Here is a 26,617-nt window from a genome sequence, read left to right as displayed (position 1 = left end):
AAAAAAAAAAAAAAAAAAAAAAAAAGCATTGTGCCGAGTGAAAGAAATCAGACATACAAAATACCACACAGTATATGATTCCATTTATATGAAATATCCAGAATAGGAGAATAGGTAAATCTACAGGGACAGATTGGTGGTTACCAGAGCCTGAGGGAAGGGGAATCAGAAGAGACTGTGAATGGGCATGGGGTCTCCTTCCAGGATGATGGAGATGTTCTGGCCCCAGAAGGGATGACTGCACAACACCGTGAGGGTACTAAATACCACTAATGGTAAATTTCATATGTATTTTACCATAATTAAAAGCCAATTTAAAAAGTGTGTTCTCTCCTCCTATCATGGCAAATGTACTTTCAGAATGACTTAGAAGGCCAGGTTCAAATGAAAACATTTTGAATCCCTAGGAGTCTTGTACTAGATCGTGGGGTGCCAGGAAACCCCAGGTCTCAGTCTGGCCCCCTTGACTTCCTGCCTTCAACTCTCTTCCGCATAGCAAAGAGCCTTGTGCCTGCACCTAGGGACCCTGTGCAGCCTGTCTAAGCTTGACCTTCACCCCTCTGCCAATGGCTGCCCTTGATGACTTGTCAGGCTGGAGGTAGGGGTAAGGTGCACCCTGGCTGCATGGACAGCATTTGAGAGGCACAGAGGCCTTATCGATGAGCTCAGGACCATTTGGACAGGGAATTCTGGGGTCTGAGTACCCCAAGTAAGATCTAAAAGAGGGAGGGGAGAGTTAGGTAGACACATTCCCTTTGTCACGTGGGGAAGGTCCAAGCTGGGTCAAAGTCCTTTCTCACTGAGGCTCAGGTCAAATTGCACAGCAGAGGGGGCACCTGGGTGGCTCAGTCAGTTAAGCATCTGCCTTGGGCTCCTGGGATCTTAAAAACATTATGCTGAGTTGGGGCGCTTGGGTGGCTCAGTCAGTTGAGCATCTGCCTTTAGCTCAGGTCCTGATCCTAATCCTGTGTCCTGGGATTGAGTCTCACATTGGACTCCCTGCTCAGTGGGAAGCCTGCTTCTCCCTCTCCCAGGCCCCCCTGCTGATATTCCCTCTCTCACTGTGTCCGCTGTGTCTGTCTCTGTCAAATAAATTAATAAAATCTTTAAAGAAAATTATACCGCAGGACCAGGACTGTGATGGGGGAAGGACTGGGAAAAGAGTCTGGAAAGTAGGAGATGATTTCCCCAAATGGAAAAGGGTAAATGAGGCATGCTGTTTCCTGAGAAACGGGGTGCTGGACCTTTAAGAAGAGGATAGGTAGGACAGAACAGGAACCCTGAAGATTTGTGTAGGAAGTGTTCTGGACCTTTCTCACCACTGCTCTACCCCTAACTCTTAAAACCTCTAAAGGGTGTCAGGGTCCTGGAGGCCACTTGGTCTAATTCTCCCGTTTCACAAAGGGCAAACCACGTCCTAGAAACCTGGGGCAAGTCAACCACAGTTACCCAGGGGCCAGGCCTGCTGGTTCCCATAGTGCTCAGCCTCTGGTCTCCAGAAACCCTTAGCCTGATCAGACCCTCCCTTCCCACCCCAAAGCCAGGGTCCAAGAAGGGGCGATTAGTCATTTATAAGAGTATCCCACATGTGTGATGTGCCACGCTGGTGACCCTTGGTGGGCAGCTGGACTTAAGGCATCTGGGGTGCCAGGGACAGGTGTCGTCCTCTGGAGGGGGTAAGTGACTCCCCATTCTCACCCACACCCTGCACCATGCATGTGAGAGGGTGTTTGCTTCGAGCCAGCCAAGTGCAGCAAGGAGGCCAGTGGCTGGTAAATAATTTATCAGGACAGCTGATAGTACCTCCCCAGAACTGCCCGCCAGCCCCCAGCCCCCCTCGCGCCTCGTGCTTGCGTCTCCTGCCTCCTGGCCCAAACCAGCTGGACCAGCTCTCCCAGTGCCCTCCTGCAGCCCCCCCTTCCCACCAGCCAAGTCACAGCATCCAGGGACCTTCAGGCAAACGGGTGGTGGGTCCTGATCCTGGAGACCTGAAGGTGGGCTTCTGGGCAGAGATGGCCCTGCAGAGCCAGATGTGGTCTCCAGCCACACCCATGTAAGTGTCCGGGGTCGGGGGTGGGGGTGGCTGGTGGGCAGGGTCTGAGAGGGGTTCCTTGGAGGACACTGGCCTTTCCGGGGGCGGGGGGGAGGTGAGAGCTCCAGCCTGGCCTCTCTAAGGGCCCTAGGGGGAATGGAGAGAGGTGGCCGAACCCGCAGGCTCTTCATGTCCCCCTCCGCAGAGAATCAGGTGGGAAATGTGGACCCCCACCTCCTTTTTCCAGAGATTTTCTGCAGGCAGTCTTCAAGCTCAAAGTCCAGCCTGGGGGTGGGGCTATGACTGAGGGGGACAGTGGCGGGAAATACCAGGGTCCCTCACTCCCATGTTCTGCCTCGAGAAACATCCCTCAGTGTCCCAGGTGGGAAGAATTGCTTGAGATATAACAGAAAAAGTTAACAGCTCCTAAACTGGGAAAGATGATGGCAAAATCGAAACCTTAGTTCCTTAGTGAAATGGCCACCAGCTGTTCCTGGTGACAAAAGGCCACGGCCACGAACACTGTTCGTATAGAGTTGGAGATGAACACTATCAAACTGGGTGCGCAGAGGATTTTAATATTCAAGGTTTGAGGTCATTTTAAAGTAAGAGGGGGGAGGGGCTCCAGAGGTTTGTTAAGAGTTCTGGGTAAGCGTTTCCCCCAGGGACCCCAATTTGGTTGCTCACTCTTTTGGGTCCCCCGTTGCATTATTCACCAACTACAAACCTGGTTGCTTAGCAATGGGAACCCGATCTCCACACACCTCCCCCCCAGCAAGGAAGAGGCAGGGAGATTACATCTTGGGAATGGGACAGCAGAGGGGGGAAGTTTAGTCCTCCCCCAAGGGCAAACTTATTAGCAGGGGGCCTGGGCTCCCTTTGGGATACCCTATTAAGCATGACATTAGCCCCCTAGGTCAACTGAAGTCGGGAACCCTCAGGCTGATCTCTAGCCTCGTGGCTGCCAAGAAGAGGGTGCCTAGACCCCTCTTACCTGCAGTGTTTCTAGTGTTTTGGGCCTGAGACCCCTGAGTTCTGATCACCTGATTCAGTGATCTTAGATGAGTCTTTTCACCACTTCTTGGAGCCTCAGTTTCCCCATCCATAAAATAGGGACAATGGTACTATTGCCTCCCAGGATCACTGGGAAGATTAAATGAATTGCTAGAGGCAAAGCATTTAACAGCACCTGGCACACTGTACGTGCTGGCTAATCATGGTTGGCTGGTTTTATTCTCAGAATAGCAACTCAGCGAAGAGTGGACTAGTGTCTCAAGATCAGGGCAGGGAGGGAGAGGCAGAGGTGACTGTGGGAGTCTATCAGAAACCCTCTAGAGCCCTTAGAGCACTATAGGTAGTAAGCCCTGCATTATTATGTCTTCATGGTGTGGCCAGGGAGGATTTGGGGGGCCCCAGCAGAGTTTGGGCAATGTAGCTAATGCTCACCAATAGAGTTAGTGCTCAAATTAATAAATGTTTGAGGGCTTGTCCCGTGCCATCCCCCCAGGGCTACATATCAGGGACAACAGGTAAATAGATAGATCCTTCCAGATATTGTCCTGTGAAGCCCATTCACATAGTGGGCACTTAACGCACATCTGTGTATAGGTTCATGTGACAAGGACTGTCCCACAGAAGGGGTGGCTCTGTAGGCTGGGAAGCAGGAATCCTGGGGTCCTCCATGGAGGTCAGTGATAGGGTGAGCTCAGGTTAAACCTTAAACACCAAGACCCCTCTGCCTCCTCCCAGCTCAGAGTCCAGTGCTAGGCTACATGACCTGGTAACCTTTGCTCCCAGGGAGGGGAGTTGGCAGGTAGCTCCAGAGCAACCATGGCAATGGCATGTGGGATGCCACTTTTCTCCCCAGATTCCCTCATCCCCCAGGGCTGAAGGTATCTTAGGTAGGAGCCGAGAGGTCTGGAGAAGGTGTGGAATTGGAAAGAGACACACAGCATGTTAGGGGCCTGGCAGGATTTGAGAGTGTCTGTAGGACAGCCTTGGACTGGTTCTTATAATTAACCATAAACATTATTAATCACGGGAATTACTAACATTATTAATAATAAATGACACTACTGTTTTTGGAACACTATGTCCTGTTTTTTCCTGCATGGATATTTCCTTGCAAGGGCACCTCTCTGCAAGGTGAGAATCAAGCTATCCCAGCCTATTTTACAGATGAGGAAACTGAGGCTCAGAGAGAAGATATCAGGCCTAGGAAGAGCGTTAGTTTAACTTGTCTTGGTCTCTGCTCTCCCCCCCCACCCTCCAAAGAACCCCTGAGCTCTCCCCCAACTCCTTTCAGTTGCAAAGGGGAAATAGAGGAAAATGCGGGCTTCGGTTGGTTTCCAAGCAACTCACGGATCTTGGCTCAGAGAGGGGCATTCAGGAGGTGGCCAGATGCGGGCCTGGCCCTGGGAGACCCCCTCCGCAGTCTCTGCCTTTTCCCCACAGGCCCATGGCCGAGAGCTCCCTCTACCGGCAGCGGCTAGAGGTCATCGCTGTAAGTGAAGCCCTCCTACTGCACTCCACCCGGCGTCCTGGGCCCTCCTACTCTTGTCCCAGGTCTCTTCCTCAACTCTCTCTCAATCTGGGAAGCAGGCTTGACGCTGTGAAGTGTGTGTACGTGGTGGGGAGGGCGGGAAGGCACCCTCAGCTCCAGCCCTGCCCAGGGCACCCCACCTAAATCCTCAGGCCACTCCCTCTGCTCCCTAGTTCGTCTGTCTGGCCACCCCCACCCCCAGAATGGTGAGGCCGTGTACCCCACACTCCCAGAATCCACATCCGATGCTCCATTTTGAACCCCTGTCTCCCAAACACCCCATGTCTGAACCCCATCTCTTAGACCCTCATCTCTGGATCCTCATCTCTCTAGATCCCATCCCTGTGAACCCCCATCTTATTAATCCCTATGTCTCTGATCTCCCTCTTCTGCACCTCATCTTTCTGGACCCCATCTCTACACCCTGGTCTCTCTGAACCCCCATCCTCTGACACCCATATCTGTACCACATCCCTCTGAACCCCCATCCCACTAACTCCCATCTCTCAGCCCTTGATTTCTGCATTTCCATCTCTCCGGACCCCATCTCTACGCCCCTGTCTCTCTGGACACTCACGACGGCACCTCTCCGGAACCCCCATCGCACAGTCTCCTCCCTCTGATATCGACATCTGGACCCCCATTTCTCTGGGCCCCTTTCTCTGTAACTCCATATCTCGGACCCTCACAGCCTGGTCCCCCTTGTAGATCTCCATTCCAAGGCCCCGTCCCCATCCCCTTCCACAGACCCCCCATTCCGCGCGGGCTAGGCCTCCGCAGCATCCCGGGCGCGGCCGGCCCCGCCCCCGCCGCCCCGCCCCCACCCGCTGCTGAGTCAGCGCCTCCGCAGCCCCCTCCCAGCCCGGGGCCCCGACGTGCGCTCCGCGGCCCCGCCCGGCTCGCAGCCCCGGGAGCCCCGGGAACCCCCGCGAGCCCCGCGGAGGAGGGAAGGCGTTAAGGGAGGCGGCGGCCCCGCCCGGCCCGCGGGCAGCTCCCGGTCCTCTGTGCGCAGGAGAAGCGGCGGCTGCAGGAGGAGATCTGCGCCGCGCGCCGGGAGCTGGAAGAGGAGAAACTCCGCGTGGAGCGGCTCAAGGTTGGGGGCGGGCAGGGGCGCCTGCCCAGCCTGGGCAATAAAGTGGGGGTGCCTATGAGAGTCAGTTTGGGGGGGAATCATAGGAGCCTGTGTCCAATTTGGGGGAGCAATTGGGAGCATGGGTTCCAGCTTGGGGGGGGGGGGGAGGCATTCTTCCTCAGCCTGGGAGGGTAGGTGGCGGTGGTGGTGATGGGGACATTTGCACCACCTTTGGGGGCAGAGTATGGGAACAGTGAAGGTGTTTGCCCATCGTGGGTATAGGGAGGGGCCAAAAGTGATTTCACCTCTGGGGGCGCCTGTCCCATGCTGGAAGGGGTGGGGAAATGATGGGTGTTTTGTTTTAGGCTGGAAGAGCTATGGGCTGGTAGTGGGGGTGTCTGTCCCACCTGGCAATATTGGGGGTGCACAGTGAAGGCATGTATCATATTCCCACCCTGAAGGAGAAATATCTGCCCCATTCCGGGTGGTTTTGGGCAATAAGAACTCTTCTCTACCTCGGGGATTAGGAGGGTACGGGACATGGGGTGGGGTAGTCGTTATGCACAGCTACCTTCCCATGCCCAGAGGAAGTCTCTCCGGGAGCGCTGGCTAATGGATGGGGCGGCTGAGGGGACGGAGCGGCCCGAGGACTCCACCTCGAAAGACCCCCAGTCACCGGAGGGCCAGGCTCAGGCCCGAATCCGGAACTTGGAAGACAGCTTGTTCACGTGAGTCAAGCCCCTGCCAGCCAGGCTAGGCCAGGTCCCCAGGTCCACCCCAAGGAGGCGGCAAAGGGTGTGTGGGGGTAGCATTGAGCCTGGGGTCCTGGCTCCCAGCAGCTCCTCTCTTCCTCAGACTCCAGTCCCAGCTGCAGCTGTTGCAGAGTGCGTCCACAGGTGCCCAGCACAAGCCCTCAGGGAGGCCCACCTGGCGCAGACAGGTGAGGGGCTGGGGAGCCAATGGGTGGCGGGGAGGCAGCCAGCAGGGACAAAAGCACGATTTCTCCAACGGCAGTTTAACCACGGAGTCCTCTGCTATTGCTCAGCTCTGTGGTCTTGGACAAGTCGCATTTCTTGCTCCAGCCTCAGTTTCCCTATGTCCAAAATGAGAACAGCAGCAGCATAGGGCGGGAGGAGGTGAGGGGGAGGGTCAAGAAGATCATGGCTTTGTACTAGGAACAGGCCCGAGGAAGAATTCTGCCATAGGATTGCTCTTAAGGCCAGAACAAGGAATGGGGTGAGAAAAAGCGCGGGGGGGGGGGGCAGTGCTCATGGAATGTGGCCTCAGAGTGGGAAGTGGGTCACCATGAGATGCTCTTGTAATTGGAGGCATCCACACGGGCTTTCGTTTTAGCAGCACTTTTATTAAGATACGCTTTGCATGCATGCTACGCAACACACAGGCTTTTGACAACCTTACATTAAAATCTGGATCTCTGGGTTGTCCCCGAAGTCCAAAGATCTGCCAACATTTGTGCCTGGCCATAGGGAAGAGCAGGGGCCACAACCTCTGGCTCTTCCTGGTGCCTTAGCTTAGCTCCCAGATGCCTGTTTCAGAGCACAGAGGGAGAAGCAGACTTGTTTATGGATGTGGGAAGCAGCACTTGTTAGGTTTTAAACACTGGCTGGGAGTTCCTTGCCAGAGAGGCGCAAGAAAGGATTCCTGGCCCACGGGAGCTCACCATCCAAGAGTCTGTGATGGGGGGAGCCCTGGGCAGGGGAGGAGCACGGAGGAATCCCCTGAGTAAGGTTGGGGGTTCAGGGAAGGCCTCCTGGAGGCAGTGCCATATATATGGAATCTGAGTGGGACCACCAGGCAAGAGTGGAAAGGGAATTCCAGGCAGAGGAAACAGCCCACATAAAGGCCTGGAGGCCGGAAAGGGAATAAGATCAGAGAACTATGAGGAGATCCCTGGGGCTTGGCTGCCCCCCCACTCCCCTCCCTGAGCCCATTTTCATACTTTCTCACTGTCCCTCCCCACCCTGCCCCACTCCAGCTATGCTGAGCCTCTTTTGCAGTCCTTGAACTTGTGTAGCTCATTGCAGCCCCAGAGCTTTTGCACCTGCTTTCTCCTCTGCTTGGAATGCCCTTATGTACCTCTTGAGTTAAGGCTGTCTCCTCCTGCCCTTTGGGTCTCTCGCTGTTCAGTGTCACTTCCTTGAGAGCCCCTCCTCCTGCTTATTTTTTTTCTGCCATAGTCTTTCTCACTCCCTGGCATTACATATTTGTTTTTGTTTATACTTTACCCCCCTGGAATGTAAGTCCCCCAAGCAAAAGGCTTAAGTGTCCCTTGTCCACGGCAATCTCAGTAGGTGACAGAGTAGGTCCCTAATACACAGCTATTGGCTCACAGACACAGTATTGACAAGCACCTACTGCGTGTGAGGCCCTGGACCAGTGAGGAAGGCTGAGGGTTTGATCCTGAATGTGATGGCGGGGTAGGGGGGGTGCATTGAGGGTGTTTTGAGCAGGGGAGGGTACCCGCGTGCAGGTACAGACACGGGCTGGCCTGACCTTGTCTCTGCCATCCCTGCAGGGTCACCGACCTCTCTCCCAGCCTACGGTGGAGGCAGGTCCCACAGGTGGGTGTTTGTGCTCCAGGTCTGGGGGTCCCAAGAAGAGGGGTCTGAATCTAGGGGGCCACAATCTCACTCTGTCGCCCCGTTTCTTCTCCTTTCCTCCTGTCACTCCCCAAGACCACGCTGATCTGAACAAGAGAGCCTCCCTACCAGCTGGACCAGTGGACACGTCTTCAGAGTCCCCCTCAGAGGCCCGAGATGAGGCTGTCAGGGCTCCGTCAGCCCTGAGGCTGTTCCCTGGGGCAGCAGGGGCCTCCTCAGAAGCCAATGGCCCCTGCCCTGGACTCAGCCCCCCTCCAGAGCAGGAGCCTAGTCAGGCGCTGGCAGCCTCCAAGGGGGGCGTGGACGAGGCCAAAGCGGGTGTGGTGAAGGTGGTATGGGAGGGGCTGAGGGCCACGGAGGACTGTGCCACGGCGGCCACGGGCCCAGAGCTAGAGGCTAAGGTAGAGGAGATGGTGCTGGAGGCCATTGGGGACAGGCAGGAAGCTAGCTGCCCAGAGCTCCCCTCCTGGGTGAAGGAGGACAGGGGCATTGTGGAGGTGGTCTGGGAGGGGGTGGGAGGGCCAGACAGTGGGGACTCAGAGGCCACAGGGGAGCTGGGCGGGGGCCAGAAGGCTGCGCAGGCCAGCTCACCGAGGCTTCTTCAGGTGACACTAGAAGGAGCAGCTCCTGGAGAAGGTGTTCCCAGGGGCAGCCCTGATGGGCCAGGGGGCTCTGGAGGAGAGGAGGGGTCTTTCATTTGGGTGGAGAGGGTGACCCTCAGCGAGGACTGGGAGGAGCTGGGGGTGGAGCGATTGGAAGGGCCCAGGATGTGGGGACAGGGGGGAGGTCCTGAGAGTCCACTGGGGGCAGAGAGGGGGACAGGGGAGGAAGCTGGGGAGGCAGGGAGTGGCCAAGCAGAGGAACCAGTGGGCGGAGGAAAGGAGTGGAGTGAGGAGAAGGCAGGGACGGAGGAGGAAGGAGCAGACATGTCTGTGATGGCGGACAGGGAAGGAAGCAAGGACTCCTTGGAAGCAGAGAGGAGGGGGCGTGAGGACAAGCTGGGGACAGAAAGGGAAGCAGCTGAGGAACTGTTGTCAGTAGCAAGAGAGGCAGTTGAGGGACCTTTGAGGGCAGAGAGGGAAAGAGGCGAGGAGCCACTGCAAGTAGAGCTGAAAAATGCAGAAGAGCCAGAGGCAGAGAAGGAAGACGAGGAACCATTGGGAGTAGAGCAGAGAGGAGAGGAGGAAAAGCTAGAGGTGACTGAAGAACCAGGCGCGTTGGAAAGAAAGGAAGGCGAGGAGTCACCGAAGGTAGAGAGAACCGGAGGTGAGGCGCCACTGGAGGCCGAGAAAGAAGGCGAGGAGTCACCGGAGGCTGAGAGAGGGGGAGATGAGGCGCCACTGGAGGCTGAGAAGACCGAAGCAGTCAAGGAAGATCTGAGTCTGGAAGAGCAGAGAGAGTCTGAGGGTGGACAGGAATGTCAGGCAGAGGAGGTGAGTGAGGCAGGGGCTCCCGTGGGGGCCAAGGAAGAGTCAAGGCCAGAAGAGGAAGATCCACAGCCCCAGGAGAAGCAGGAAGGCTCCCTGGAGGAGGGATCTGTAAGGCCCCAAACCCCTGCTGAGGGTCAGGGCCCCTCGGGGGACACCACCCCCCTCCTGGCAGAGACCCCAGCCCCAGAGCAGCCTGCGGAGTGCCAGCCACTGCTTCGGGCGCAAGGGCCTCGGGCCAACCCCAGTGCCCGGCCTGTGCCCACCTATGCACCTGCCCGGCAGCCCGAGCCGTCTGCCCCTCCCGAGGGCGAAGAGGCAAGCGGGCCTAAGCAAAAGACGTGCCAGTGTTGTGCGGTCATGTGAGCCCACGCCCTCCACCCCATGTCCGGCTCCTCTCACAGCTACCTCGGCCTCTCGGCATCCAGCAGCGGGTCCCCGGCGCAGACAGGGCGCCACCGGGCTGGCTGGGCCACCTGGGAGCCAGCTGGCCCGCACGTCACCTCCTCCCGGGCTTCTGGACGCTTCCCACTGCCTGTGACCCTGGCCCCCTTCTACGACAAAGCCTTTATACTTGAAAATAAAACGTTCAAGCATCCGGACAGTCTGAGCGTGTGTGCTCTTGGCACGGATCCCCCTCACCACCTCCCGGGGGGAGAGAGCAAGGGCTTCACTCCCGCTGGCGTCAGGGAGTCGGTGTGAGCAGACATGGCTGCCGGACACAGTGCCCCAGCTACGGGAGCTACAAAAACATACAAGGGTGTTTCTCTGGGTGGCTTGGAGTCACACAGTCACACAGTCACTTGGAACGGAGGTTCCTTTCCTCTTCGTGGTCCACCTTCTCCCGTACAGTTAAGGCGGGATGGCGGGCACGCGCGTGTCCAGCTCATGGGCAAGGGTGAGTGTGGAAGAGCCCAGACCCCGTTGGGCCTCGTCTGGGCATCAGCCCGCGGCACTCCTGCCCGCAGTCCGTCGGCGGGAACTCCATCCGGGGCTGCGCATGGCTGCAGGTGGGACAGCGGGGACGCCCAGCTGCCGTTTCTGTTAACAGCAGCAGGACAGATCTGGGGAGGCAGCTGCCACTCGATTTCACACACGTTCCTTTGCTCCCTCCTCCATCCATATACTCCCCAGAGGGCCAGACCCTCCCTCTGTAGGGGTCCTTCAACCTGTTCTTCCTGGCTAGGTGTCCTCAGGCAAGTGACTCAGCCTCTCTGAGCCTCAGTGTCTTCGTCTGTCAAATGGGCACCCCTCTCCTGGCCTGGGCTGGGTTCAGGCCGGAATTTGGGAACTGGGGGTGGGCCCAGAAGGCCCAGCTCCTCGGGGGTGGGCAGGAAGTGTTTCTCATAGCCAGAGCCCAGCTGGGTGGAGGTCTGGGGGGGTTCCATAACCGGGAGCGGCTCCATCTCCTCCACTTTCAGGATGGGCAAGTCCCTGGGGGGCTGAGCCTGAGGCACCTCCTGGAAAGAAAAGAGACAGGGATTCTGTGTCCCCATTCTCCCCGGCCTGCTCCCACCCACTCCCCGCTGACCCCCTCATTCGCCAACCTCCCAGACGGCCCAGACAAGCCAGGCTTTTCCGCTCACCTCCACGTGGGGCTGGCCACAATTGCTATTGGCCGGATCAGGAATCTTCTCCCAGACCCAGCGGGGCAGTACCTTGTGCCGAAGGTGGAGGCACCTGGGAAGCAGGTAAGAGGGCAGAGAACCTAAGTGACCTGATACCCAGGCCCAGTCTGCAGCACCCAGGAATATCCGCAGAACCCTGAGGCGCTCCCTTACCGCTTGCCCCCCACCAAAGCTTAGCTAGTGTCCAACTGTCCTCCCCACCTGGGCAAAGACCCACATGTCTGACAGCCTCACCTTCTAGATGTGGCCAGGCTCACACCACAGCCGGTCAGGAGCAAGCCCCACAGGAGAAAGACACCCGGCAGAACTTTCCACTTCAGGCTGTTATCTGAGGCAGAGGGGCAGAACATTTGGATACCAGGGATGGGAGAGGGATCAGGAAAGGAGCACACATGGGGCCGGGTTTGGGTGCCGGAGGCAGGTAAAGGAGTGGGGCTTATGAGTGGGTAGGGGCTAAGGGTGGGGGAGATCTTGGGGTGGGAGTGGGGCTTGTGAATAAAACAGTCACGGGTGAAAGGTCAAGGTCAGGGATGGGTGAAAGGGTCAGAGACACACTGCTTGATAATCCAACGTATTTAGTAGGATCCGAATACCCCTGAGGCATCATCAGTAACAACCCCCAAGTCAAAAGGTTGCTCACTCACTGAAACCCCTATCTCCTTGAAACTGAGCAGGGCCCCTCCTATGGCAGTCCCACCCCTCCCCCCTACCTGGTAGGTGAAGCCGGAGGCTGGGACCTGGTGGCCCCTGTCCTGCGTTGGTGGATGCGGTCACCCACAGCTCACAAGGACCCCAGGGAAGGTCAGGCAGGGTGATGTTCCGGGTGCTGCGGCTCACTGAAGGACACACCCAGAGAGGTTGGGGAGGCAGTCAAATCCTACCTCAGGGCCTTTGCATGTGCTTCCTCTGTCTGCAACACTCTCCCCAGATATCCACATTGCTCCCACCTTCAGGTCTTTGCTCAAATTTCACCTCCTCAGTGAGGACTTCCCTGACCATTAGAAAGTTCACTCCACAAGGGCTGTATTCCCAGCACCTAGATCAGTGGCTGGCACACAGAAAGCCCTCAAAAATGATATATATTCAAATAAATAAAAGAAAGAATGAGCATCCTATTGCCCATATGCACATGGGCAATCTCCAGTGAATGGAGATTCTCTGTAGGTGGGGAGAAGCACACCTCGCAGAACTATATCTGTTTACTTATTTTTACTAAATGGTGCTTTTTTGCTTTTAAGCCAAAAGAGGGGTAGCTTTTCGGTTCGTTGTAGGATTATGGGAGACATGAACACTGATTGGGCTCTACTGCCATAGAAAGATGTCCAAAAAAAAAAAAAAAAACCAACAACAACAAAAAAGAAAGATGTTCAAGTTAAATCATCAGGGGAAAAAAAGAAAGTTGCAAAACATCACAGTCATAAGAGATTCCGAGGCCAAACTATAGTCTTTAACACTGTCATCTTTTTAAAATAATAATCCAGGGGCACCTGGGTGTGATTAAGCATCCAACTTTTGATTTTGGCCCAGGTCATGATCTCAGGGTCCTCAGACTGAGCCCTGCATTGGGCTCCACACTAGGCATGGAACCTGATTAAGAGTCTTTCTTCCTCTACCTCCTTTCTCCCTCTCTCCCTCCCAAAATGATAATGATAGGGGCACCTGGGTGGCTCAGTGGGTTAAAGCCTCTGCCTTTGGCTCAGGTCATGATCCCAGGGTCCTGGGATTGAGCCCCCGCATTGGGCTCTTTGCTCAGCGGGGACCCTGCCTCCCTCCCTCTGCCTATCTCTCTGCCTACTTGTGATCTCTCTCTGTCAAATAAATAAATAATATCTTTAAAAAAATGATAATGCTAATAATAATATTAAATGTATATATATTTAATAATCTAGATATGTATAAACATTTTAATCTAAAAAATTTTAAAATGGGGCAGCTGGGTGGCTCAGTCAGTTAAGCATCAGACTTTGGCTCAGGTCATGATCTCAGGATCCTAGGATTAGAGCCCCGAGGCAGGCAGCAGGGTGTCTGCTTCTCTCCCTCTGTTCCTTCCCCCAACTCATGGACACACACACACTCTCTCAAAAAAATAAATAAAATCCTAAAAAAAATAGAAAAACAAAAATTTTATTCTAATGATCCATACATACTTTTGTAATGTGCAATCATGGCAAAGTAATTATGTTAAAAAATAGGCTTTATCAGAGACAAATGCCAAAGCACTGATGTAATGAGGGGTAAAATGACACTGAAGACTCTAGAAAAAAAAGTGCAGGGGATAGAATGAAAGCAGGTTGGCAGGAAGTAGTTTGTTGACACCTGTGGGCACACCAGGGTTTATTATACTAGTCTCTCTACTTTGGTGTGTGCTAGAATTTTCTATAATACAAAGTTTAAAATCTTCAAAGATAGGGCGCCTGGGTGGTTCAGTGTGTTAAAGCCTCTGCCTTTGGCTCAGGTCATGATCTCAGGTTCCTGGGCTCAAGCCCCACATTGAGCCCCACATCAGTCTCTCTACTCAGCAGGGAGTCTGCTTCCCCCTCTCTCTCTGCCTGCTTCTCTGCCCACTTGTAATCTCTGTCCGTCAAATTAAAAAAAGAAAAGAAAAAAGAACACAACTCCTATCTCAGTGTTAATAGATACATGGAAAAATCTGGAAGCTGCATTATCAGTGTCAACAAAATTATGAGAATGCTGGTATTTTTTTTTTAAGATTTATATATTTATTTATTTGAGAGAGAGACAGACAGAGCATGGTGGGGGGGTGGGGGGGATCCCAAGTAGGCTTCCTCCCAAGTGGGGAGCCCAACGTGGGGCTTGATCCTGTGACTCTGAGATCATGACCTGAGCGAGATCAAGAGTTGGTTGTGCAACCGACTGAGCCACCCAGGTGCCCCGAGAATGCTGATATTCTCAATGACATATTCCTTTAATGTGTCAGCTATGGCAATAAGCACAGATAACTTTTATAATTAGGAACAAAAAAAGGGAATAACAATATTTCTAAAAAGGAATATGCGTTCGGAGTAAAAATGTAGCCTATACCCAAAGGTATGAAAAAGAAAAGTCATACATAATCCTGTGATCCTGTTGACATTGTGGGCAATTTGTTTTCACATTTGTGCCTCTGCTTTGCACAATGCCAGGTTTATTTTACAAAAATGGAACCATCTCATGGAGTTGTGTCATCTTTTTATCTTTTTCATTTAATGAACATGACAGGCATCTTTCAATATCAATAAATATAGATCAGAGACTTCATTTTTAATGGTCAAATGACAGTCCATTATGTTGATAGCCACAAGGGTTATTGTCCACTAGGGAACAGACGACATCACAAATTTTCCCAGGCGCTGAGAGGGAACCAAAGGGGCCAATCGGGGGATGAGGGCGGGGTAGACTGATGGGTGGGTCTTGGGGGCGGGGCTAGGAGCCGGGGGCAGGAGGCGGTGAAACTCACCATTCATGCAGACAGTAGGCTTGGTCCCGCTCTGTACATACACAGTGTAGTGCGTGAGATGGCCCCGGAGTTGATGTCTTGGGACCTCTCCCCAGGCTATGGCAGGGGTCCCTGGAGGGGCATCCTGGAGTCGCCAAAGCACCGGCCCAGCTAGGGGCACTGGGGAGAAAGCCAGTGGGTCAAGGCCAGCTAGAGTTCCAGGGGGTCACTCCATTCTCCAGCTCCACCACTTACCCAGTTCCTCTCTGAACCTCCAGACTGAGGGGGCAGGGGCCACGCCCCAAGGAGAGACTGCTGTCACTGTGATTCGGTAGGGGACCCCTCCTTCAAAATTCCCTGGTTGGTGGAGGAGAAAGACAGAGTTGGCTCTCCCTCCCCTACTCATTTTCTACTCGGTAGACGTCTTCATTTGGGTCTCCTGGAAAATTCGTTGAGATAAATATTTGGGTAACAGTAATTGTTCTGGGTGGTAACCCCACAGAATGCCAACAGGGCAGCTGGGAAGTGAAATAGGGAAAGAAAGGCCGCCAGTAAATGAGAACAAGTTCGCAATGCAGGCATTGGAAGCGCAATCCCGCTGGCGACCTCTGGGAGGCAGCAGAGAGCAGATTGCCGGAAAGTGAGGCGAACCAAGGAGGGAGGAAGCTGGGATATTTATCCACCAACACTTTGTAATTGGTGAAGGGCTGCCTCTGGGGCGACTTAATTCACCAGCACTTCCAGACTGCTTCTCAGATAGGCAAAATTCTTCAGTGACCAGAGAAAGCCTTCAAGCCAGGAAAGACGGGTACCAGAGGCTGGGAGATGCTCAAACACCAGGCTATGGGTGGGGCCTGCACACCACCCATCATGGTGGGTGAGGGTCCTGAGGTCCCTTCACAAAACCTACTGCTGCTGCCTGGCCTTCCCCAAATGGGAAATTTCCAGAATCAGAGCTCCTCCTTCCTAAATGTTTCACTCAATACCTTTCCATGCTCTCCCAAGTCCTTTACACCAAGGATGGGCTCCCCAATGCCACACCCCAGCCCAGAACTCACTGTAAGCCCCCAGACCCGAGTAGCCAACAGCCCCATGGACACCTCCATTTGGATGAACATCTCCAACACAATGTATCCAAACGGATCCCCAAAATTCTGCCCCAGGACCTCCAATCAGAACCTGCCTGCTTATTTCCCTTCCTCAATTCCTACCCGGTATGGCCCTCACCCCTTCCCTGATCCATTCCCCCTGAGAGCAGGCAGAGATCACCCGTAAGCAACAGAGTCAGGGCATATCCCTCCTCTGCTCAGAACTCTCCATGGTTCCTACCTCACACAGAGCAAAAGCCCAAGTCCCTCCTGTGGATGTACTTGTTTTGTTATTGTTTGTTTCACTGGGCTGCTCACTCCACAAGAAAGTCAGCTCCATGAGGATGGGGATGTTGCTTCGAGAGTGAGTGGTGTGACGGTTCAGGCCTTGCACAATTTGCACAATTTGTACAACTGCACCTCCCCACCCTCATCTCCTCCCGCTCTCCCCCTCACTCATTCCACTCCAGCCATGCAGGCCTCCCCACTGTTCTAACACATCAGGCACTTTCCTGTCTCTGGGCCTTTGCACTGCCTGTTCCCTCTTGCTTTTCCCTCAGACTTCCTCATAGCTCCCCCTCTCTCCTCCTTCAGGTCTTGGTTCAAATGCTGCTTTTCCAGGAAGGCCTTTTCTAAAAACCTTTCTTTCTAAAATAGCAACCTCCCTCCTTCCCTTTTCCCTGTTTTATTCTTTTTCCCCCCAATTACATTATGGATGTACTTGTTTTGTTATTGTTTGTTTCACTGGGCTGCTCACTCCACAAGAAAGTCAGCTCCATGAGGATGGGGATGTTGCTTCGAGAGTGAGTGGTGTGACGGTTCAGGGCCTGGCTTGAGGGGCCTGAGTATGTGGTTCAAATCCTGGTTCTACCATCTATTTGCTGTGTGGCCTCGGGTCAGTTGCTTCACCTCCCTTGGCCTTTTTCTTCATTTCTACCTTGAGCAGGATAATAACAGAAACTTACTTTATAAGGAAGTTTGAATACTTTAATGCTGCTGGTAATTGCCAATAGGCAGCAGCTGCTGTCACTGCACACCAGTGTCTAGAACATGGCCAGGCACACAGTGAGTGGTCAGTGAACACTGCTTGCAGAAATTAATGATATTTTAACCACAACACTCCCTCTTGTAGGTCCACGAATCAGTCTGCTGGACAGGAGCTGGGATGGAAGCCTAGGTGTCCCACAGCCTCACCTGGCAACAGAGCACTGAGGTTCTCAGGGGGGAGCCGGATCCAGCGGAGGTGCTCCAGGCGGTCCCCGTCTTGAACCCAGTCCACCACGTGCTCCTGCAACTCCCCAGACCCCCGCTGCCAAGTCACCAGCAGCCCTGTGCTGCCCGCAATGCTGCTGACCACCACGCCTCGGGGGGCGAGATCTGGACCTAGATGGGGGTTGGAGAAGTCTTGGCTGTTCTCTCAGGAAGTCCCCGCCTCCCTCTCCAGGGCACCGCTCTGAGGAAATTCACAGCCTCTTACCCAGGCAGGCCAAAGAAAGGTTGGTAAGAGGCTCCCAGCTCGTGGCATTGATGGCAGACACCCCAACCCACTCGGCCAGGGCGGGGACGAAGGAGCTACAGCAGGGAGCCGTCTTCTGGATCAGCTCCTGGCCTTCAGCCTGGAACCAAACTTTATAGCTCATCTGCACGCAGTGCCCCGGGTCCTGGGGGATGAGAGGAAGAAGGGGTTAGGATCTCCCATCTACCAGATCCACATCCTGTATATCTCAGTGAGGGCCACCTCACAAACCAGTCAGTGGAATATTTCTGTTGGCTCCACTTTACAGATGAAGAAACTAAGTCTCGGGGAGCTCAGTGGCAAGGGTGACATTAGAATACAGTTCCAGGACCCACACTAGGGCGAACTGAGTAAGACGCTCCCCTTGGATGCAAAAGTTAAAGGGGAGGTTACCAAAAACCCAGTAACCAAGAAAAATTATATTTTAATCAATCAAAATCAAGGGCAAAGAACCCACGACAAACTAAATTTCAAGATCTGAAGTACAGACAGGATCTGACCCTGCCCTTATATGAGTCTGCCTTGCTTGCCTCATCCTAGTCTGTGTCCTGTGCAATTCTTTGGGATTTCAAAATTCCTACTGTTGTATAGAGGAAAAACTTTCGTAGATGATTATCCTGTCTAATAATGTTAACTGATCCTAGAACCAAACTCCTTTTGATATACTAAGACAAAATCTTTGTGGGCGGGGGGGGGGACCCTGGTTTTAATGCTCACTGAATTTTTAAATATTCAGAATAGGGGCACCTGGGTGGCTCAGTGGGTTAAAGCCTCTGCCTTTGGCTCAGGTCATGAGGCCAGGGTCCTGGGATAGAGCCCTGAATCAGGGTCCTGGGATCGAGCCCCAGGGTCTCTGCTCAGTAGGGAGCCTGCTTCCCTTCCTCTCTCTCTGCCTGCCTCTCTGCCTACCTGTGATCTCTGTCTGTCAAATAAAAAAAATAAAACAAAATCAGGGGCGCCTGGGTGGCTCAGTGGGTTAAGCCTCTGCCTTCAGCTCAGGTCATGGTCTCAGGGCCCTAGGATCGAGCCCCACATCGGGCTCTCTGCTCAGCAGGGAGCCTGCTTCCCTTCCTCTCTGCCTGCTGCTCTGCCTACTTGTGATCTCTCTCTCTCAAAAAAAAAAAAAAAAAAAATCATTAAAAAAAAGATCTCCTGTCTCAATAAATATGATCTATAAAAAAAAAGTACTCAGAATACATGGGGACTTTCTAGGCAGTTTTTATGATCAATTCGCAGCACAATCTCTGTTCTTTTTTTTAAAGATTTTATTTATTTGACAGAGACACAGTGAGAGAGGGAACACTAGCGGGGGAGTGGAAGAAGGAGAAGCAGGCTTCCCGCCAAGCACGGAGCCCAGTGCGGGGTTCGATCCCAGGACCCCGGGACCATGAGCTGAGCCAGAGGCAGACGCTTAACGACTGAACCACCCGGGCATGCCACAATCTGGTGTTTTTTTTTTTTTTTTAAAGATTTTATTTATTTATTTGAGAGAGAGAGACAGTGAGAGAGAGCATGAGCGAGGAGAAGGTCAGAGGGAGAAGCAGACTCCCCATGGAGCTGGGAGCCCGATGCGGGACTCGATCCCGGGACTCCGGGATCATGACCTGAGCCGAAGGCAGTTGTCCAACCAACTGAGCCACCCAGGCATCCCCACAATCTGTTTTCTAATTAGAAAATTCTTTAATGTGCCCTGCATCACCTCACGCCTTTGAAATCCCTGGAAACTGGATCTATGGCCTGACATGTGCTCAACTTTGGTAAATATCCTAATTATATATGGAAGAAAGGCATATTCTGACGTTTCCTATGTAAGTCCATTAGGCTGTTTGTTAATCACCTGTTCAAGTATTCTAGATCTTCACTTGTTTTCCATCTATTATGAAATCCCTGATGGGGTATATTAAAATCTCCCACAACGGTTGTGGATTCATGTATTTCTCCTTGTAGTTCTGTCAATTTTTGCTAAATGTATTTTAAAGCCATATTATTAGGTACATACAGATTTAGTGTTCCTCTCACATTGCTGGGCTGCATAATTGCCATATGCAGTTACTTTATTTTCCCTTTCTCTTCCACAGAATATTACAATTAGAACACTTTATTACATATTCATTAAGACACGAGAAAAATGGGTTATCTATGTATTTCATTTCAGCATAGTGAAGGGGTGTTAACAAAGTATGTGTTATGACAAAGACACTGAGGCTGTGAATTGGTGTGAGTCTCAGCTCTGCCACTAACCAGTTGTGTCTGAAGCAACCTCTCTGTGTCTCTCTTTTTTTTTTTAAGATTTTATTTGACACAGAGAGAGAGATCACAAGTAGGCAGAGGAGCAGGCAGAGAGAGACGGGGAAGCAGGTTCCCCGCTGAGCAGGGAACCCAATGTGGGGCTCGATCCCAGGACCCCGAGATCATGACCTGAGCCTAAGGCAGAGGCTTAACCCACTGAGCCACTCAGGCGCCCCAGTGTGTCTCATTTTTCTTATCTGTAAAGTCAGTTAATATAAAGGAGCATGGAGGCTAGAACCTGGCACATAGTAAGAGGTCTGTGTTACATGTGGTTAAAATTAATATTAGAATGTGAGGCCCAAGAGGGTATGGGCTCTGTTGTTTTGTTCCTTGCCATTATTTACTGTGAGCCAGGGCCTAGCAATGCCTGGAACATAGCAGATGCTCAACGGATTTGGATCAGTGAGGACGGCTGCATCATTGTCTATCATCTCCTAATGTCATTCTGACACTAGCATTCAAGCCCTGGCACACTGTGTTGTATTTTATGGAGCTGAGCCTAGTCTGGCTTTCAAACCTCTGCACCTGCTGTTCCCCCCTGCTTGGAACATCTGTACACACCTTCATGTCTCAGCGCAGATCTCCCAGAAGCAGCTGACATGGGTGGAGGCTAGCTCTGTGCCCAGCACTATGCCAGGGCCTCTCTGAGCATCCCTTCCTTGGAGCCTTGGAGCAATCTCAAGAAGGCGGCACTGGAACCGCCGTCTTGTTTACACTGGTGTTATCTGGGGTTTCCTGATGCGTGCAGAAAGAATGGAACCCCTCTCCATAGCTCACCTTCCACAGAAGCAGGGGTTCCTGTCTGCCTGGTGTCCCACAGAGGTTCCCAGATATCCATACATCTTTTGGAGCTGTCAAGGATGAGGAAAGGGGGTACAAATCAGAGGGGCCTAGGGGTACATACTGCCAGGAGGGAAGACGAGGTTACAGGGGCAAGCCTGGAGATCCTCACCAGAGGGCAGTGTCTGGAAGAACAAAGCGGGGCTCCACTCGCTCCAAAGATTTTCTTCTTTTTCCATTCGGCAGCGGCCCCGCACCTCATAGCCAGTGGCCAGCTCCAGGTCCTGAATCTCAACAGGTGCCAGGGGAATGGACTTCAATTCCGGCTCCAGCTGGGGGATAGAGAGGAAAGAGCAATGAAGCCGAGGACTGAGTTGAGAGTACTTGACCCGATATGTCAGTCAGCAGACTCCAACTAGCCTGCTTTGTTCCAAACCCTGGGGTTCTCAGGACACAGAGCTTTTGTATTTGAAATTGGGACCATCCCAGGCAAGAAGAAGAGACAAACTAGCCACCCTATGGGTCATGTATAGCAGTAGGTAGTAAATTTTATCATTATCCCCATTTTACAGTTGAGGAAAACTGAGGCCCAGAGAGGGGAAGTGACTTGCCCAAGGCCACAAAGCAGATGAATGCTGGAGCTGAGAGTCATAATCGGGCAGTCAGATTCCAAAGCCTGTATCTCGGCATTTCTCTGAATTGCATGAATAATCACAGTGACAACTGTCTTCCACATGGCAAAGTTTTGCAGCTGAGACTATTAGTTATCCCTAATATTCATTCTCACCCTTTTTCCTTTGGAAATGGAAGCTCTGAATATCAGCTGGAAACGCAGCTGTCAAGAGTAAGGACTCCATTTCCCAGCCTCCCTTACAATCAGGTGAGACCATGTGACTGTGCTCTGGCCAATGAGATATGAGAGGAAATGATCCTGGTAACTTCTGGGTTGTACTAAGTACAGGGGCTGGTCCCCCAACTCCTTCTGGGGTCTCCTTGCTCTAAAGTTCTCTTCCATTTTTCTTGCTGTGTGAGCTTGCTAAGGTGCTTAACTTCTCTGAGGTTGGCTCCCCCAGCTATGAAATAAAAATCTTACAAGCATCTACTATAGGGGCGCCTGGCGGGCTCAGTCAGTGGAGTATGCGACTCTTGGTCTTGGCGTCCTGAGTTTGAGCCCCATGGGTGGGGCAGAGCTTACTTAAAATAAACAAAAATTAACATACAAATAAATAAATAAAAGCATCTACTATAAAGGGAGGTGGGGAGGGACTCATCAAGATAATCCATGCAATTAGCTTGGGACCTGATGTATACCAGGTGCTCAGAAATGTCAGCTGCCTTTATTCATTATTTTGAGGTGTTTAAACTAAACCTTGCTCCTTATCTGTAAAATGGGTAGGTATAAAATGCACCCACTTCAAAGAGTTCTTGGAAGGGTTTCATAATTTTAAGGTTAATGTAAGCTATTGGAGAACTTCTATTCATTCACAACAATGTTTGAGGACGTTTACGGAGTTTCTCAAAAATTCCAAGTGGAATTTGGGATCGGGACTGCATGGAATTTTAGATTATTTGGTGGTGGGGGTGATTTTTTTAGCTGAACAAGATGCACGTACAGGCCTTTTGTGTGAGATGTGGACAGATCCTAAGGGCAAGTAAGGAACAGGTCCTGGGCTGGGTTTCTGATTTGGGGATAATGTCCTGGGCCCTGCCTGGAAGACAGTGAGGAAAACGGGGGGCCCTTGACACTCACCAGGGTCCAGGCCGTCCCCTGGCATCTTCGATAGTAGAACTGGCAGGCCATGACATTATGGGGTGGCCACACAGGTGGGGCCCAATGGACAGTGGCCTCCAGGGGCTCATCCTCTGAAAAGTCCACGTCAGGGTACAGCCTGGGTGCATCTGGCTTCACTGAGGAAGGGGAGGCCAGGTGCATTAAGCCAGGACTTCAGGGACCACCCACCCCACATAGAGCACACCCCCCCCACATCCCGCCGATTACTTCGGGTTTCCAGATTCACGAAGACTGGGGGCCAGAGAGGCTGGCCTGCCTTGGTACCCCAGACAAGCAGTTCATCAGACATGGTCAGCTGTTCCCTCGGAATGGTCACCCAGCTCTGCCCGGCGGGCACTGGCACGGTCCACGTTCTTTTGGAATGGCTGTGAGGAGAGATGTGGGGATGACGGGGTGTGGGGTATATCGGTGTGGGGCCAGAGCCATAATGATAACTCCTCTCCCTGGGTTCAAATCCCAGCTCTGCCACTTCAGAACTGTGTGACCTTGAACAACTGACTTGACTTCTCTGTGCCTGTGTCCTCATCTACAAAACGAGGGTAATAGCAGGACCTGCTGAAGGGCTGGAGAGCGAGGGCAATCGATGAGACAATAAAAGGAATGTGTTTAAAACCGCACTGGCTGCCCAGTACATGTCATGCGAGCGTTGCTTACTGTCTTCATTGGCACCTGCTTATAAGTACGCCATTTGCCCTTACGCAACTATCCAGTCAGCAGATACATACTGACAGGCCCTCTCATAGAAGCTGGGAACAGAGCTACGACCAAGGCTGGAGCTGCTCTTCCTGTGTGGGAGGCAGAATCCCTAACGTATGTAACGGATGATAACATCATCAGGCCGGTGAGGAATGAGTGCTGTTTCAGGTCAGAGATCTCTCAGATGAGACTTTTGTACAAAGGCCTGAAGGTCATGAGGGCGGAGCCATGCAGTACCTGGGGGAAAGCATTTCAGGAAAAAGCAGCCTTCCGGAGTGCAAAGGCCTTGAGGTACACTCACGACTGTGTTTGAGGAACAGCAAGGAGGAGGCCCGCACGGCAGGAGTGGAATGAGTGAGGGGGAGAGTGGGAGGAGGCGAGGGCAGCGAGGCGAAAGGCAAACTGCAAGGCCTAGCAGGCCACAGGAAAGACTGGGGTTTTTACCCCAGTGAGGTGGGACCCCTGGAGGGCCGGAAGCAAAGCAGAGATGGGCTCTGAAGCGGATGTTCACGGGCGCCCCCTGGCGGCTGTGGCGAAGAACAGACTGTGGGCTGGAAGGTGCAGGCCAGGGGCCCCAGGAGAGGTGACTGACCACATGGCCCAGGTTAGCCATAGTGGATGGGGGCTGGACCAGGGTGGGTGGACCAGGGCCTGTCAGCGAGTCAGATTCTGGATGATGTAGAAGGTGGAACTAGCAAGGCTTGCTGACAGACCAGATGCGGGTGACAGTGAGCGGTGTTTAGGATATCCTGACGGATTAGATTTCAAAAGTTCAGAACAAGGCCTTCATAAAACAGCAGTAACAACAAAAACGCAGGTGCTGGTGCAGATGTGGAGAAACTGCAGCCATGGTACACTGCTGGAGGGAATACAAAATGTCACAGCTGCCGCAGAAAACAGTTTGGCAGTTCCTCAAAAAGTTAAACACAGAATTGCTATAGGACCCAGCAATTTCACTCCTAGGCACAGACCCCAAAGAATCGAAAAACAGGAACTCAAGAACTTGGCCATGCATGTTCATAACAGTGCGAGTCACAATCACCAAAAGATGAAAGCAAACCAAATATCTACCAACAGATGAGTGGATACCCGACATGTGATAGATCCATACAGTGGAGTCTCACTTAGCCATAAAAAAGGAAGGGTGTTCTGATTCCTGCTACTATGTGGCTGGACTTCAAAAACATACTAAGTGGAAGAAGCCACACATGAAAGGCCACATTTCTTATAATTCCATTTATAGGAAATGTTCAGAACAGGCAAATCCATAGAGACAGAAATCAGGGTGGTGCTTGTCAGGGGCTGGTAGGGGGCAGGGGGAGGAGGATGAGGAGTGGCTGCTAATGGGGATGGAACTTCCTTTTGGGGTGATGAGAATGTTCTGGAACTAGACAGAGGAGGTTGTTGCACAACACTGTGAATGTACCAAACGCCACTGAATTGTTCATTGTTTGTTTGGGTTTTTAATATTTTATTTATTTATCTGCCACAGAGAGAAAGGAAGAGAGCATGAGCAGGGGGAGGGGTAGAGGGAGAGGTAGAAGCAGACTCCCAGCTGAGCAGGGAGCCCGACATGGAGCTTGAGCCCAGGATGCCAGGATCATGACCTGAGCAGAAGGCAGACGCTTAACCAACTGAGCCACCCGGGCGCCCCCTGAACTGTTCATTTAAAAATGGGTTAGCTTTATGTGATGTGGATCTATCTCATTAAGAAAGGGGGAGGCCTTCTCCGACTCCTCTACCCTACACTATTTAAAACTAGGCCCCTCTGGAACGGAATGGCTGTGATGATTGCACAACAATGTGAATGTATTTGATGCCACTGAACTGAACACTAAAAATGGTTGAGAAAAAAGATGGTAAATTTTATGAGTATTTTACCATCATTAAAAACAAACAAACAAGGGGCACCTGGATGGCTTAGTCTGTTGAGTGTCTGCCTTAGGCTTGGGTCATGATCCCAGGGTCCTGCATTGGGCCCCTGCTTCTCCCTCTGCCTGCAGCTCCCCCTGCTTGGGCGCTCTCTCTCTCTCTCTGACAAATATATAGATAAAATCTATTTTTAAAACTCCCCAAAAACAAAAAACAAAAACCAGGTGCCTGGCTGGCTCAGTTGGTCAAGCGTCTGCCTTTGGCTCAGGTCATGATCCCAGGGTTCTGGAATTGAGCCCTGCATGGGGCTCCCTGCTCAGTGGGGAGCCTGCTTCTCTCTCTCCCTCTGTGTGCTTGCTCACCCTCTATTTCTCTCTCTCTCTCAAATAAATAAATAAATAAATAAAAACCACCCCACCCACCCCACTGTGGTTCCCACCTTTCAATGCCCCTTTTACTCCTCCCTCAAGTAGCCACATGTGAAATAAATTCGAGTTTGCAGCTGTGCTTCATCATGAGGGAACCTAGGTCTCCGCTTGACTCCATGAGGGCCAGGTTCCACGAGGGACAGGCTTTCTGACTGCCTCTTTCATTGCTGCATCCCTGGCACCAGACCAAATTACCTTTCTATACCCTCAGAGAAGTTAGGTTACTTGCCTAAGGTCACACAGCAATAAAAAAAAAAAAACACCTTCTAATTATTAAGCAATTTCTCTTTGCTGATGCCTAATTCATTGAACCCTCTGAACCAACGCTGGGAGGCAGGTTTCTTTATCATCATCTTTTGACGGGGGTGGGGGGGGGAGCGGTCGGTGACTGGTCTAGGGTCACACAAGGAAATGCTGAAACCTTGAATCAAGGGCTTGAGAGGGGGAGGACTACGGAGCAGAACTATTGGGGTCCTCTCAACCCGAGTATGCTAGGACCTGAGCGGCCACCCTCTAAAGCGTCAGTTTCCCCACGTCAGCCGGTTGTACTCACTACTTCTGGCTCTGGAGGTGCAGCGTGGAGGGTGCTCCGAGGTCCCCAAGAGCTTCCCACGAGCAGTTCAGATCGCCCAAGGGTCCAACTCCAAAGCACTGCAGTGGCCCAGGGCTGTCTGGAGAGGGAGGCGGGGGTGGGGGTGGGGGCGCGCAGGGAGTCCGAGGGAAAGGGCTCAATTCCCCCATCCTGCACATCCCAGAACCTGAATTTCCCCCGACTTCTGCCAATTGTGCAGGGCGATCCGGGGGTCCCTTCCCGGAGAGAGCAGCAGGAAGGGGGCGATGGATACCCCTCCCCAGTCTTTGGGCATAACTCCTCCCCTCCCTCTGCCAGCCACATCCTGTTACCACCCCTAGAGCCTCCACCCCACCCGTGGGCCTCGGGCTCCCAACTCGCGGCCGACCCCCCACCCTCGACCCCGTTCGCCAACTCGTCTCTCCGCCCGGTCCCTGCCCGGGGAGGTGCAGAGGGGCATCTGGCCCTCCGGGGTTCGTTCCGCAAACTTGCGGTGCACGCGGAGGCTCGGCGCTCTCGCGGCGATCGCGGCGGCAGGGCGCCTGACACGAGCTCGCTTCACAACTCACCCCGGGACCGAGTCCGGTGGGCCAGCAGCAACAGCAGGGGCAGCAGCACCAGCTTCGGCCGCGGCCCGAAGAGGGGGGCCAGGGGCCCCCGCATGGCGCCCCACCGCGCCCCCGAGTCCTGCCCGGCCCTGCCCGGCCCAGCGCGGCCGCGCCGCCCGCCTGGCTCTCCCGCCCCACGAGCGAGCGGCGAAGGGAAGCGTCGCTCAGCTCCCAGCCGCCTCCGCACCTTGCACTCCGGGACCCCGCCCCTTCCCTCCG

At 53.1% G+C, this 26,617-nt stretch overlaps 2 protein-coding genes across 5 annotated transcripts; one reads left to right on the top strand and one right to left on the bottom strand.

Annotated features, from left to right (window-relative positions):
- Positions 1–1,840: 1,840 nt before the first annotated feature.
- Positions 1,841–10,296, top strand: PALM3 (paralemmin 3). Of its 2 annotated transcripts, XM_032313296.1 has the most exons (7): positions 1,843–2,053; positions 4,487–4,535; positions 5,587–5,667; positions 6,232–6,374; positions 6,502–6,586; positions 8,183–8,228; positions 8,343–10,296. In XM_032313296.1, the coding sequence occupies exons 1-7, from the start codon at positions 2,013–2,015 to the stop codon at positions 10,058–10,060; spliced, it is 2,163 nt and encodes a 720-aa protein (XP_032169187.1). In that variant the 5' UTR covers positions 1,843–2,012; the 3' UTR covers positions 10,061–10,296. The 2 variants fall into 2 exon arrangements, with proteins under 2 accessions (XP_032169181.1, XP_032169187.1); XM_032313290.1 differs by having other exon boundaries at positions 1,841–2,053; positions 8,183–10,296.
- IL27RA (interleukin 27 receptor subunit alpha) lies at positions 10,295–26,609 on the bottom strand. Of its 3 annotated transcripts, XM_032313310.1 has the most exons (14): positions 26,360–26,608; positions 25,773–25,890; positions 22,431–22,588; positions 22,182–22,339; positions 20,604–20,763; positions 20,429–20,502; positions 17,324–17,507; positions 17,041–17,229; positions 15,014–15,115; positions 14,780–14,938; positions 12,033–12,158; positions 11,557–11,650; positions 11,281–11,374; positions 10,295–11,154 (listed from the first exon to the last, which is right to left on the bottom strand). In XM_032313310.1, the coding sequence occupies exons 1-14, from the start codon at positions 26,451–26,453 to the stop codon at positions 10,900–10,902; spliced, it is 1,965 nt and encodes a 654-aa protein (XP_032169201.1). In that variant the 5' UTR covers positions 26,454–26,608; the 3' UTR covers positions 10,295–10,899. The 3 variants fall into 3 exon arrangements, with proteins under 3 accessions (XP_032169201.1, XP_032169216.1, XP_032169210.1); XM_032313325.1 differs by lacking the exon at positions 12,033–12,158 and having other exon boundaries at positions 26,360–26,609; XM_032313319.1 differs by lacking the exon at positions 15,014–15,115 and having other exon boundaries at positions 26,360–26,609.
- Positions 26,610–26,617: the final 8 nt, after the last annotated feature.

This window comes from Mustela erminea, chromosome 1, assembly GCF_009829155.1.
Source record: "Mustela erminea isolate mMusErm1 chromosome 1, mMusErm1.Pri, whole genome shotgun sequence".
In the NCBI taxonomy this organism is placed as follows: Eukaryota; Metazoa; Chordata; class Mammalia; order Carnivora; family Mustelidae; genus Mustela; species Mustela erminea.
This window is presented reverse-complemented; position numbering and strand designations above follow the sequence as displayed.